This window comes from Hyalella azteca, unplaced genomic scaffold (assembly GCF_000764305.2).
Source record: "Hyalella azteca isolate HAZT.00-mixed unplaced genomic scaffold, Hazt_2.0.2 contig4675, whole genome shotgun sequence".
Taxonomy (NCBI): domain Eukaryota; kingdom Metazoa; phylum Arthropoda; class Malacostraca; order Amphipoda; family Hyalellidae; genus Hyalella; species Hyalella azteca.
The window spans coordinates 644,005-658,794 of NW_025934886.1; the positions used below are offsets into that span (position 1 = coordinate 644,005).

The 14,790-nt window shown below is 39.4% G+C and overlaps 2 protein-coding genes across 2 annotated transcripts in view; both read left to right on the plus strand.

Moving 5' to 3' along the window:
* The first annotated feature begins 2,888 nt into the window (after positions 1–2,888).
* Positions 2,889–11,413, plus strand: LOC108673799 (tubulin beta-1 chain). Its single transcript, XM_018161670.2, has 4 exons — positions 2,889–3,029; positions 8,452–8,574; positions 9,352–9,460; positions 10,148–11,413. Exons 1-4 carry the CDS (start codon positions 2,973–2,975, stop codon positions 11,212–11,214), a joined length of 1,356 nt encoding a protein of 451 aa, XP_018017159.1. The 5' UTR covers positions 2,889–2,972; the 3' UTR covers positions 11,215–11,413.
* Positions 11,414–12,689: 1,276 nt separating this feature from the next.
* Positions 12,690–14,790, plus strand: part of LOC108673781 (synaptic functional regulator FMR1) — a 33,127-nt gene continuing 31,026 nt past the window's right edge. Inside the window, exon 1 of the mRNA XM_018161651.2 lies at positions 12,690–12,815. Coding sequence (XP_018017140.1) covers positions 12,765–12,815 — 51 coding nt within the window. The 5' untranslated portion in view covers positions 12,690–12,764. The remainder of the gene's footprint in view (positions 12,816–14,790) is intronic.

Consider the following 14,790-nt stretch of genomic DNA (forward strand, 5'->3'; position numbering starts at 1 on the left):
ATCAATCATAAAAAAGTCACCCGGATGGGAGAAAAAAAGGTGCGTGTGGGCCTCTTAGGATCGTGCAAAATACCCAGTCAAATAAATTACTTAATTTGCCTGCAAATAATGACCATTCTCCGTTGTTGGATCGGGACAGTACTATCAAAACTCGTTGAAGTACACGTAGCGGCCTATGTATACATCGCATCCAAAGCACACGTACAGGCTCAAGTACACGAACCGGCCTAAGTACACGTTGCAGCCTAGTAGGTGCACGTAGCGGCCTAACTACACGTAGCGGCTTATGTACGCATAGCGTCCTACATGTACGTAGCGGCCTATGTACACGTAGCGGCTTAGGTACGCATAGCGTCCCACACGTACGTAGCGGCCTAAGTGCACTTTCCGGCCTTTGGACATGTAGCAGCCTAACTACACGTAGCGGCTTAAGGACGCATAGCGTCCTACATGTACGTCATAGCAGCCAGTTTCCCGTTTTTGATTCTTCGGTTTAGATTGAAAAGGCGTCAGCAATTGGCTGACGAAGTTGGCCCAGTGATTACAGTTCAGAGTACCAAGACTGGAGCAGAGAGGCGCGGGTTCGATCCCAGCTCTGTGCGCCTGTTTCTGGTCAGAATCGGCGAGGGAGGCCGCGGGCGGTTAAGCAAAGCAAATTTGAAGCAGTGAGTTGCGCGTTCGAGACCGCATCAAGCTGTGAATATTCTGCGATGTTAAGAATCGGCGACAGGCCGACGGTCTAATAAACACTGAAACCGCTATTATTATAATACATCGCAACTGAATATAATAGTGCGGCCCCTTGACTCGAGTCCTGGTGTTATCTTCCTCCTATGGCGAAGTCAGGCGAGGGTGAAATAAAAAATAGATAAATGGAATGAAATTTTTGAATAAAGATTACGTACAGAAACGATTGTCGAACACACCTATATATATATAAGCTAGGTGTGTGAATGGGGGACGTGAGACCTCATTGATGCTCATTTGGAACCCGTATGCTAATTGGGGTTCATCTGGAACCTGTGTGCTCATTATTGCTCATTTTCAAGCAGTGTGCTCATTTCATTGACGTTCATTTGGAACCCGTATATAGTTGTTCATCTGGAACTTGTGTGCCCATTGGTGCTCATTTTCAAGCAGTGTGCTCATTTTTAACATGCCGAGTTATTGAGAGATGCAAACAAAGCCATGGAAGATACGCTGGTGTGGAGTGTGGATATAAGACTCGCACGATATTGGCAATATTAAGGTTTCAACTATCTAATCCATTCACAAATTAATAAATCTATTCGTTACAATATAATAGATTAGAATAGAAATGTCGGCACTGAAGAAATAGGCCCATGGCCTGTTGCCGATTCTTGAATTTTTCGTGACTTGATTCACAAGGGATCCAGCCTTTGGAACCCGATTTTTCCATAACTGACGATTGATTGAGATAGCTGCTGGACTTATTGCCTGGTCCGTAATTTGCTAGGCATTTTTAGACCGAACAAATTTGCTAGGCAATTTAAGACTCCTGCATAGCTTCGTCTAGCCTGTTCATGAAGGCGTTTATACTCGGAGCGTCAACGATGCTAACAGGGAGGCTGTTCCACATGTCGGTGACTCGAAGCGAGAAGAAATGTTGTCGCATGGATGTGTTACAACGCAGTTTTTTAGTTTATAGCCGTGCCCCTGGTGTTGGTTCTTGTTTCAAATTCTATTAATCCTTCTGGGACCTTGTATAAGCCATGAGTATACTTGTATGCTTCAATGAGTTCCCCACGCAGTCGTCGATAACTGAGGCTTGGAAGCTTCATAATCTTGAATCTTTCCTCATAGGACTTGCCTTTCAAGCCCGGAATTATCCTTGTTGCACGTCTTTGAATACTCTTTATTAAATTTTTGTCCTTTTCAAGTTTCGGTGACCACACGACGTTTCCAAACTCCTAGGTTCGGGCGCACGACAGCAACGAACAACTGCTTCATCGCTTCTGCATCTAGGAACTCGAAAGAGCGTCTGAGCAGCGCAAGTTGTTTATTGGATTTATTAACTTGACCTTCAATATGTTTCGTAAATTTCAACTTATTGTCGATATTAACTCCTAAATCTTTTTTTCATTGTCGACTTCGACATCGTCACTCTGTCGTTGCAACCGTGTATTAAAACTTATAATATAAAGACTTTAAGTCAGAAGATAATGCCCGCAAGATATTAAAGCAGATTCAACATTTCAAATTTTTTACTTTATGTTCTAGGAGTATTTATGTACCTGTAATCACGAGAGTTATGTCACTTACTTCTATTCTGAGACATTGACTAACTCGGATCAAATTTTTATCCTTTGTCAAACGAAGACACGCCCAATGGACAGGGAGAAGGAGCTATTATATGAGACCGTGACATGACCGAAAATTGCGGTTGATAGCACCCTCCGAGAACTGGCGTAGAATATTCTTATATCGCAATTTTAAAATAAAAAACACGGAGACGAGATCGACCTGAGATGTGATCGCAATATTGTTGGAGAGGTTAGTGAGAAGAATCGCTTACAGCTGAATCGATTAGGAGATAATTTCCTGAAAATTAAATTGTTGTTCTTGACTTGCTTGGAATGAATGAAGTACGCTGTTTAATTTAGAGAAATAGAAATCAGTTGGAAGTACAAAAGTTAACCTGTATAACCATTGGGAATTGCATTCAGTGATTCGCACTAGTATCGAGTGAAAAGGTGTTTGTAAGAAGGGATTATTGTTTTTATACTAAAATGGAAAAAAAAAACTTATCAATAAACATGAGTATTGGTATCTATATCAAAGTTCAATGAAAAAATTTGCTGAAGTTTAGGGTATAAAAGTACTGTTGGGGTAGGTTTAGGCGCGTTGCAGATATTTCGAGATTGATCGCATCTTCACCGACGACCGCACCAGTAACCGTCAGATCTCTCTTTCAAGGCGTGGCAGTTGAGCAAGCACGACAATATTTCAAGATGAGAGAAATTGTTCACCTCCAGACCGGCCAGTGCGGCAACCAGATTGGAACAAAGGTAATTTTTAGCAATAATTTGTGAAAAATCTATCTAATTTCTGCTATTTGGCTGTTTTGAGTGTCGATTACTGCCGTCTAAAGCTCCTTGTCTGAACCGCGCCTCCATTGGCGTCTAGGATATGAGAGCGGGATTTTGGCGCGTTTTTTTGGCATGCGGTTTCCTAGTTCATCGTTATAATAATGACTGCTTTGGTATTGATAAAACAACTTTAGTTTGTAGCTTTGAAGATAATTTATTTATTTCGAATCATAATTCGCAATTTCTGTCGAGTCTAATGCGGGTTGCATGATCCTCGAGTTGATCGATAAAATGAGGCAGCGCCCGTCACTGCTGTGACTCATTTCCCGCCATTAGAAAAATCTACTTAGCTATTTTAATTATCTGAAAACTTGTCGCTTAATTATTTGCACTAGTCATTCTGGTTCCAGTAAATTTTCTGGTAGCTAATTGATTTTTTTGCAAAAATGTTAGATTTTTACAACTTTAGGTAGGTACCTAGGCTACATGAAACCAGGCATGGAATATATCTACTTGGCAAGCCATAGTGACAAACCAGAGATTTTTTAGAATCAGTTCATTTTTAATTTCCTCATTTACCTAAGGTATAAACCAATTTCTTATGTATGATAATGCTGGTATCCAGGATACTTTACTGGTCTACCTTTATGACTCAAAAATGAACTTGAGGGAGAGTCTAAAAAAACTCTCTGCTTTGCCACTATGTGGCAAGCCGCGACTGAATTTTTCGAGCCGTGGTTTTATTGATTTGCCAGCCATGATTATATTTCTTCAAGCTGTGATTCCATTTCACTGAGCCGTGAATTCCATATCTTGGCCATGAAAAGCCATTTACGAGGCGCAAATTTATTTACAAAGTCCATGCATGATGCACGTGTTACCCAAAATCTCTAATTTTACCCTAAAACAGTCAAATGGCAACAATAAAATTTGTCTTTACTGTAAAGTGTAAGTTGAGCACGTGTTAATGTTAATGCAGTCTGACCGCTTTGACATTACCGCAACTATGCCTGATCTTCATTCTTCAACAAAACGTTTAGTTGATTTGTTTACATTACGATGTTCATGTTTTTTCTGCAGGATATTTTGCCGGGAATGGTAAAGCAATGCGGATTGCGAAAGCTGAAAATTTTATGAAGTGATATGTTTGTAAAGTGCAAACCGCGATTTTTCAATCAAACAAAAATTTATGACATTCGAGCGGCGAGATTTCATACCTACTGAAATTATATGATATTAGAGCCGTGATATTTCAGACAGAAATGGGACTTTTCCAGCCCTGCATGAAACCACTCCATACTACCTAAATGATGGATTAGCTAGCTACTATCTACTTCCTGACCCATTGTGAAGTTATTCTCATTTCTGATAGCCATTAGCCATAGTGGTAAACTGGAGACTTTTTAGAATTGGATCATTATTAATAGGTGGCTATCTTCATTTACTCGCTAGGCTACTAGTAGCTAGCTAGCTGGTCTAATTTAAAATTTTTTTATGATATTGCTGATTTGCTAGTACTAGGTAGTTTACTTATAGGACTCAAAAAATGAACTTGAGAAGAGGCAAAAAAAGTAAAGGATTTCAGCTACATGAATTTTTCTGTCTTGATGATTGAGCAATTAAACTTTTGCTGTCAGGTGAACTGGTTGAAGTTTTTCGTAAATGTTGGTTCTTACTTCTCAGCCATGACTCATGAGATTTTAGTAAAATTTGGGGTATTATTGCAGATTAACTACATGCAAAAAAAAGGGTGTTTTTTTTTTAATTATATGTTTTTTGGGGTGTAGATTACGAATCTGAAATCCATTTTTGGTGGTCGGCATCGGAAAACAGATTTTTTTCGCGACTTACTAACATGGGGGTTACGTAACTTACGTTACCCACTCACCTTTATTTACTAACATGGGGGTTACGTAACTTACGTTACCCACTCACCTTTATTTACTAACATGGGGGTTACGTAACTTCTGTTACCCACTCACCTTTATATAAAGGGTCGGATTGTTCATCGAAATTTTACAAAAAGCTCTTAGGTTGGGTTAAGTCAGCCAAGTTCCTTTTTTTAGATAGCATTTTGATCTAAAAGGAACCTGGGCGAACGCGAACCAACCCAACCTGCGAGTTGGCGTTAGGTTGTGATCTCTCGATGTGGCAATGTATCTCCAGATTTATGGACAAAGACGAAAATGTTACCCGTTGCAGTGCAACGGGTAACATTTTCGTCTTCTTTACCCGTTGCAGTGCAACGGGTAAGTATCCGATTTTTCGCCGATTTCGCAGATTTTAGGCATTTTTAGCGCGATTTTTGGGTCGGAAAAAAATCGGTTTTCCGATGCCGACCGCCAAAAATGGATTTCAGATTCGTAATCTACACCCCAAAAAACATATAATTAAAAAAAAAAACACCCTGTTTTTTGGATGTAGTTAATCTGCAATAATACCAAATTTGGGATTTGTCAATCTTGCATACCTAGCCTAACCGTCATGAAATGGATAAAATTAGCCATGAGGCTGAGTAATGGACTGTATTTTTGTCTCATTGATACCTGATACCAGTCTGATTAGTGGATACCTAGACATTGTGAAAAATTTGCTTGGGATTGGAAAAGCCACTCCTGAATGCAATGAAAATGTCTGCTTGCAGTTGGTTGAAACTGTTTATATGAGGACCATTGCCTAATTTGTTAATTTCTTCTATAGAAAATAATACTTGTACCTATTAGTTGTATAGGCCTAAGATATATTGAAACTTTACTTAAAAGCAAGTTTTTTTATCCATACCAAACAGTTCAGTTGAGTACAGAAAATTTTGCCCAGTATTCCAGCTTGGATTCACAAGTGGCTTTTGTGCGATTTCCCTTTTGGTAATTGAATCTCTTCAATGTTGGAAGTATTTTATAAAATTGACAAGCACGGTTTAAAAAAAAAAAGGTTTTTGCTGGATTTTTTACTTTGGATTCAAATTTGTTGTGAATGCTCTACTGAAGGCTGGCAAACCTTGTACTGTGTTAATGAATTATTGAGGATTTAGTCACCATACAATGTAATGTAATTTCTGGTTAATTTTTTAGTGATAGACTGCTTTATTATGGACATCTTTATTATGGGTGTTTAGATATAATTAAAATTATTGTTGTCAGATAATATCTCTTCACTCATCAGCCTAATGGCATTCTATTTCATTTATCTATGGAAATGTGTATACCTCCTTTTGTGTAGTAGTTCTCTGAAATTCCGTTTGAATAATTCTTCACTCTTGCATAATTTACCTTGGAATTATCTTGGTATTGCAAGTCAATTTTAATGCAACTGGTTTGTAATGCACTGACGTTTCAAAGTTGCTAGATTATATCTTTTATTCTCACTGAGATATTGTTACTTTGAGTCTTGAGCAGCCATATCCAGGGCATTTGTTTGTGGCTCTCTCGGAGACTTGATAGATTCTTTACATGCTCAAGTCACTTTTGCCCCCTGCTGAGTCCTGTCAATTCAGACTTGCAATGAGCAGATTTCAAACATCTTCACTTGAAGACGTATTAAGCCCCGTCCACACGCTCGAACTTATCGTCACTTCGTCAGTCTTGCATGTCATGCCAGGTTTGACGACAAGACGGAGCGTGTGGACGCTCAAAGTTTGACGTCTTGCATGACGGGTGGGCGGAGTTTGAGGTTTGACAAACCTGGAAAAGACGGACGGGCGAGACCTTTTGGTTCATGCAAGACAGACGATAAGTTTGAGCGTGTGGACGGGCAACCGACTAATTAGTCGAACTTTTACTCTATCTCAGTCTATATTGATGATGAGAGAGCTGTGACATTGTTCCTCGCTAGCTCTAGTTTTTCATATCCCAGGATATCCGACACTGGTTTTACGATTTATTTTGGCGAGTTTATGGAGTTATATCGTAGTTTCCCATGTTTATGGTAAATTCGATCAAAAAGCAACAGTGACATGAACAAGAGAGCACTGGCCTATGCGGCATTGATCGCTAAGTGCAAAGAAGTTGATCATACAGCAAACAGAGACTTTGTAGCAAAGAAAAAAACTTTATCGAAAAGAATGTGCCAAAATGAAGTCGTCAATGCTGTCTGGTGCTGGTAGGGATGCTGTCTAGTCTATCAACCCTCATTGTATTTTTTAAATCTATTCTCGGAACCACCGCGTACGTTTGCATCGCTTTAACCTAATTATGCTGGCACAACCTGCGCCCACTAGCTACAACGAGCAGCAATGCCTCCTCCATTGTCGCGAACGCACTAAAAACTGAAGGAAAGTTTGAGCGTGTGGACGCTCTTCAGTCTTCCGTCAAAATCGCTCAAACCTGGCATGACATGCAAGACTGACGATAAGTTTGAACGTGTGGACGGGGCTTTACTTGTATTTATAAACAATTGCCCTGGAATATCCCCTTGATCCCATTTTTCAGATGTTCTGATTTCATTTTAACTGAGTTAAGATTTTATATAATTTTCTGCTTTTTCAGTTTTTTTTTACATTTTTATTTCTTGTTGACCTGAATGTGATGCATTGTTTTGAAATGATTCCGTTTTAGTGAGGATAAAGACAAAGTCAGACCATCGATGAACTAAAAATTACAATTATAGCCTTGTATAGTAAACCCATCTGAAATTTGTATGTGTATGCTAAGCAAAATGTTTCTTTTATCTTGAAAGAAAATGACATCTGCCACAACCATCTGGTATGGTTAGCAAAAACTACTGTTCAGATGAAAAATATTGGTGGTGAGTTTCTAAACGAAGCAAAGATCAAATGTTTTGAGTGCTAACTGAAGATATTCCATCAAGCTGGTTATGGTGTCTAACATTTGTTTCATTCATTCGAGTGTGGTGAATCATGGCTGTACCCTTTGTTACTCTGCCACTTATCATATCACGAGCACCAAATCTTATCTGTTTCACCATGGCATTCTTTATCAGCTTCTACAAACAAAATTAATGTGATGTATATTTTACTGCCTTTCTTGCATGCCTTCTCAGTTAACTAGTTGAAATTTGTTTCAAACATTACATCAAATAATTTGAATTCAGCCTAATGTCTTTGTGCATCCAGAATTTTTGCCCATGCTAAATGCCCCACCTCGATCAAAAATATTATTTGGTAATTGCAAGAAAAATATTAAGACTTCAAATAGTGGAAGCTTGATTCTTTAAGGGTTCAGACGAGATGGGTTTTTCTGTACTCTTTAGTATAGCGTTTAAATTTTTATATCTGGCAATTTTGAGAGCACTTGGGTTGCTTCTCCTGACTTGTCATCTGCATACCATACCAAAAACTAGTGTACTATAATCTGTGCCATAGCACCTAATTTTTTCAATTTTTAGTAACGAGTGATGTTGAAAAGTATAATCATTACATAAAATATCTAAACCCTTTGTGCAGTTCTGGGAGATCATCAGCGATGAGCATGGCATCCAGCCCACCGGGGAGTACTCGGGTACCAGCAAGGAGCTCATGGACCTGCAGCTCGAGCGCATCAACGTCTACTACAACGAGGGCAACCAGGTGAGCTTTTCTGCAGGAAGTTGTTAGGCGATTAGGTTAGCCTAACGTTAACCCTTCAGGTGTTTGGATATCGGGTATTACAAGCATAAGAAGTGCACACTTGGTGCAAAAAAATTATTGTAAGCAAAATATTTCCTCATAATTTCAAGGAAGGGCTGCCTTATAATTTCAGGTGCCTTTCTGTTGGCATGCAGTTGCGAGTTTATTAGCTCGATTCAGCCAACTTGATCATCACTGTAATTAAGATACTAAAGAGTTCTTGGATGCACAGTGTTTCAGATGATTTTTTATAGAGATTAACAACTCGGGTTTAAAGACTCAGATTGGGTGGGTCTTGAATCACTATAGTCATAACAGCGCTCGTTCGCCGTTAAATGTACGTAAGTTAATGGTCGAAACTAGCCAAATAATTTCACTTAATAGCTCGGTGCAACTACGTTCAATCGGGTTACATAACAACTACTTGGAAGAAGTAAGATCATATTCACGGGTAAAGTTGGATTTTATCTTTTCACTTTTACTTGTACTCTTTTGAAAAAAGCAGTTGCTCAGATGCACCTGACATTTTGACAGATGCACTCAGGTCCCTTGGGAGTTCCAACTGTTTTGGTGTCCTGCGTGCGTTGTTCTTTTCGTTTTCGGATTCATTATAATCGATAGATTCGTACATATGAGGCTGGTACTGGGATTAAAACGGGTGTTGAGAATTTTTAAAGTTTAAACCTGTTTATTGTTCATGTACAAGAACAATTGAACTGAGAGAACTTGTGTGTGCAGGGCAAGTATGTGCCCCGCGCCGTGCTGGTCGACCTGGAACCCGGCACCATGGACAGCGTCAGGGCGGGTCCTCATGGCCAGCTCTTTAAACCCGACAGCTTCGTGTTCGGTACGTCTCGTCTCTTATTCTATTTTTATCACGATTTATTTTGTGAATATTTGAAGCTCCTAATCCATGCTTACGGTCGGGTGGGGACTTAGCAGGACTTCGTCGTTGATGGTGTGAATCTATTGTGACTAAACCTTTCTCACCTGCAGAGAAGTTTGCAACAATTCAGCACCAGCTGAGGAGTAGTTCGCATTGGCCTATTTACAGATTTTGTTAGTTGGCCTAGGATCGTAAAACGCGTTTCCCCGAGTCCTTTGATTATATACCTTGGATACTAGTTGAGGCAAAACATAACGTGATCTTTGACTCGTGACTTGGTGCACTCTTCCAAGTGCACAGAAGATTAATCATTGTCACGCTGTTACTCTGGCTAATGCATTGGAATCGATGATGCATTTTCTCTTGCGTGTAAGTGGTGCTAAAGACCGACTTCATGCCATGGTGCACTGAACTCAAACTCTGAGATCCCTATCTATTGCTTTCGTATTGTTCAAAGTTAATAAGCTGCAGTAACTTAACTTAAAGGTAGAATACAGTTCATCCCTTTCTTCGTTGCTCCATTGCTGGCCTCCCGTTCCCTCTTTTATATTTTTTAAGTTGAAAAGTGTTGAGTAAGGTTTTCGCCTTGTCAGTTTTCCTTCACACTCAATGTTCGCTCTTGAATCTCACGGAAACTTTTATTTCCAGGCCAGAGCGGCGCTGGCAACAACTGGGCGAAGGGCCACTACACGGAGGGCGCCGAGCTGGTAGACTCAGTCATGGACGTCGTTCGTAAAGAGTCTGAGAAATGCGACTGCCTGCAGGGCTTCCAGTTGACACACTCACTCGGCGGCGGCACCGGGTCTGGCATGGGAACGTTGCTCGTCTCCAAGATCAGGGAAGAGTTCCCAGACAGAATTATGAACACCTTCTCCGTGGTGCCTTCCCCTAAAGTATCAGACACCGTCGTTGAGCCCTACAATGCAACTCTCTCAATCCATCAGCTTGTTGAAAACACAGACGAAACTTTCTGTATTGATAACGAAGCTCTCTACGATATTTGCTTCCGTACCCTTAAACTGCAGAACCCTACGTACGGTGACCTTAATCATCTGGTCTCCCTAACCATGTCTGGTGTGACGACGTGCCTGAGGTTCCCTGGTCAGCTCAACGCTGATCTCAGGAAGCTTGCCGTAAACATGGTGCCCTTCCCACGCCTGCACTTCTTCATGCCAGGCTTCGCTCCCCTCACTGCCCGTGGTTCTCAACAATATCGCGCCCTCACCGTGCCTGAGCTCACCCAGCAAATGTTCGACGCCAAAAACATGATGGCTGCGTGCGATCCTCGTCACGGTCGATACCTCACTGTCGCTGCCATCTTCCGTGGCCGTATGTCTATGAGAGAGGTCGACGATCAGATGTACACCATCCAAAACAAAAATTCCTCATTCTTCGTGGAATGGATCCCGAACAACGTGAAGACAGCAGTGTGCGATATTCCTCCACGCGGTCTTAAGATGTCAGCCACATTTATCGGCAACTCTACCGCCATCCAGGAGCTATTCAAGCGAGTGTCTGAGCAATTCACAGCTATGTTCAGGCGCAAGGCTTTCTTGCATTGGTATACTGGTGAAGGTATGGACGAGATGGAGTTCACCGAGGCCGAGTCTAATATGAACGACTTGGTGTCTGAGTATCAGCAATACCAGGAGGCGACCGCCGACGATGAAGGAGAGTTCGAGGAGGAGGGAGAGGTTGAGGGCGAGTATGCCTAAGCCTTCTAGTTCGACGCTACGGATTTATGATTATTATTACAGATCGATTACTTTATGCACATTCCAAATTTTTCGTGCGTTTTTATACTTTTCCTATCGAAATCTTAGTGGAATAATGTTGAACATTCCTTTTGCGACTTCTCTATTCTGTTCCTTTATTTCGGATTCGATGATTTTTCTATTAAAATATTAGATCATTGTCCATTTTTTTGTCCTTCAGCTATGTTTTAATGATTACCAAAAATCCTGTTGAATATGTAATCACATCAACTTGCTGGGGAACGATTGTAGATTATCGCTTTCAATACCTTAGTAGCAACGCAATTAAGAAGCACTAGTATTCACCTGTGGTGAAACGTGGACTCGTGAATTAGAATTGATCAGTCTGCACAGCTCTACATTGATAACGTCTGCGGTGTTAAGAAGGTACCTGAACCTGGAGCATCGAAGAAACTAATCGCGTAAGAAGTATGTAGAAGTACATTCTGAGTTACCGTTGCCAAATCGATCAAACTGAAAAACTATCTCGATGGAAGCGGTGAATTTAAAAACCGCGGGTACCTGTTAAGGAACAATCCGAAGTTGAAGTTACCTTAGAGCACTTAGCGGTTCATTAGGCTTTATACAATATTAGAGCTGTTGGCCCCAAAATGCGGCTCGTTCCACTTGTGACATTTACAGCTTCAGGTTTCACGTGAATGCTCTCTAGATCATAGACACGGTTTATTTATCACTTCTTGGATATGTTTACTGCCTAACGCTAGATAAAATGGTCAAGATTTACTGCTCCTACCGCGTGCCAGGCGCAGGTCTCAGTGGCCGACCTACCGTCAAATTCAATCAGCACTACCATTATAACGTTGCTTATTATATAGTTTAGCAGTATATTATGCAAATAGTAATATCTTGTGACGACAAATACGGTGAAATACCAAACATTAGTGTTGCAATGCGGTACAGGACGGCAGTGGTTGGGCAGGGTGGCCCAGTGGTTACAGTTCAGAGTACCAAGATTGGAGCAGAGAGGCGCGGGTTCGATCCCAGCTCTGTGCGCCAGTTTCTGGTCAGAATCGGCGAGGAGGACGGGCGGTTGAGCAAAGCAAAAATTGAAGCAGCGAATTGCGAGTTCGAGACTCGCACCAAGCTGTGGATGTTAAGAATCGGCTACAGGCCTTCGGCCTAATAAACGCTGAAACCGCTATTATTATTATTATTATAATGTTCCTTCTTCAAACGGCACTATATCACAAAAATCGATCATGGGTTTTTTTGGCTGGAAATTCACTATTTATATTTTAGGGCCGCTGCAATAAAATATTTTGAGGATTAATATTGCGCATTTGATTTAGGAAATTAAATACAAAAAGCATGTATGACCATTTTTCTTTGGATCTCGTACATGAATACATTTTTATTCTTTTGTTGCTTCTACTAACCACTGTACACCACAGATGTGTTTTTCGCTAAACGTTTGATTACCTTGAAGGTTTAGTGTGCTCCTGTACTGTTGTGGCAATAGAATTACCCAGCATGCACTGCCGGTAGTCAAGATGGACGAGTTGTTTGTGGAAGCTTTAGGCCCTGGCGGTGCCTATTATAAGGTAAATACTGAATGAAAATATAATAAAATTAGGATTAACTCGTCATCCGTGTATATATTCGTCGTTCAACCTTGTTTTATTAAATTTTTCATCTAGACGGAAGTGCGTCATGTGTATTCTCACCTAGCCTTAAAGCGGCCGCGTGTCCCGTAGATTTTTGGGTTTAATTGTTGATAAAAAAGTTCACTTTTTTAAAAATTATGTAGGTATATAATTAAAAGAATTATGGCTAATTAAATTTGAGTCCTCTCCAGTATCGGTCCTAAATCTCTTAATGGTTGGGAAATTGGGAATCTTGTCCAGATTTGAATGCTCGTCCTGCGTACCTAGCCTACCTACCTAAGTAACCTAATTCTGAATTCATCACGTGAATTTGTGTCAAATGTCAATTAGGCTACCTACCTACATAGGTCCTAGGTATTTGTAAATTCGGTAGTATGCTGCAGCATACTTCACTCAATTAGCATTGATCTTTGCTCAATATATTTCTTTGAATTCTTTCTAGCCTACTTAAAAATTTCTTGAGTCTTTCCTTAGCTTAAAACATTTTTTTAAATTGTGTAGCCTAATAGACTTGACCATTTCCTTTCCACAACTGATAATCCTGATGTTCATGCTTCCAAATTTCCAATCCAAACTTCCACGCATCTAAATCATCACTATCAGTAGGTAAATGACAACTTCCAATTGGTAATTCTGTTGTTATTTGATTTAATTTGAATTAGGTTATTACATTGAGACAAGACTGTTATGTGGAATTCTGTATAGGTAATATATTCTAATGTCAATATAAGAAAACGTATAAAAAAAAAACCCTACCAGGCTACCACCGCATCACACCACCTTCCACTGCAATGAAAATTGATAAACTGAGCACATTAGAAACTGCCGCAGCAGCCACACTTCCGAAATCGCGCGTGGTTCGACATCCAATCCTGTGTTGGCAACGCCTCAATCAAGTTAACTAGTCGTCTATCTCTAGGGTAGTAGACAAATTTTTGCAATGAATACGTTCTAAAATAAAAAAAAAACACGTCCACATTTGTAAAAAATTCTCACGATTGGAAAGACCAACAAAGTTTTTGATTTCACACAAAATTATGAGATGAACTTCTACTTTTTCACTGCGTACATTCACATCATACTTCCTATGTTTATGTAATTACAGGACGCCATCACACACTCTTTTGTTTGGTTGTGTCTTGTTTGATTTCACAATAAATAGATTTGATTCACATTCCATTCTGAGATTTAAATGATTGAAAGTTTTTTTGAATTATAAAAACCCATTTATACATTCCAGATTTGAATTTTTTCCATTTTTACCCTATTATGTTGAATTTATCTTGATAAATTCATTTCAAATTCTGACTGATTTCGTCTGCCATCACGCGTTTTCGAACGTTTTGTGTCTTTTAGAAAATGTTGTTTAACATGGGAAACTATTTCATTATATAAAACATAGAACACATACCATATAGTGCATTAATAATACAATTTAATTTAGTAAATATTAATTTTTAATTTAAAAAATATAATCAGATTTTTAATTCAACATTTTTCTAATAGAATTTAATTCTACAGCATGTACCATCTAGTGTATTAAATAATAAAATTTGATTTAGTAAAATTTAATTTTAATTAATTTTTTAATTTAATTTAATTCTACAGCTTCAATTGGTAAAAATGAGCACCATAGGAATGAAAGTAAAACTGTCTTTCATACATCACACATTGAATGGCATTGGATGGATTTGATAGGTATTTTATTAATCCTGTTTATATATAAGAACGGAAATGACTCTTCTATTTCAGAATGATAATGGAAATGTTCCTACTATTTCAGAAAATGCTAAATTAATGATCCATATTAGAATTAAATAGACATTACGAGTTCTGAATTATCTTCAAAAGTTTGTTTTCGTTTGTTTGATCAGAAGTTTTTGTTCGTTTGATCAGAAGTTTTCATTCATTT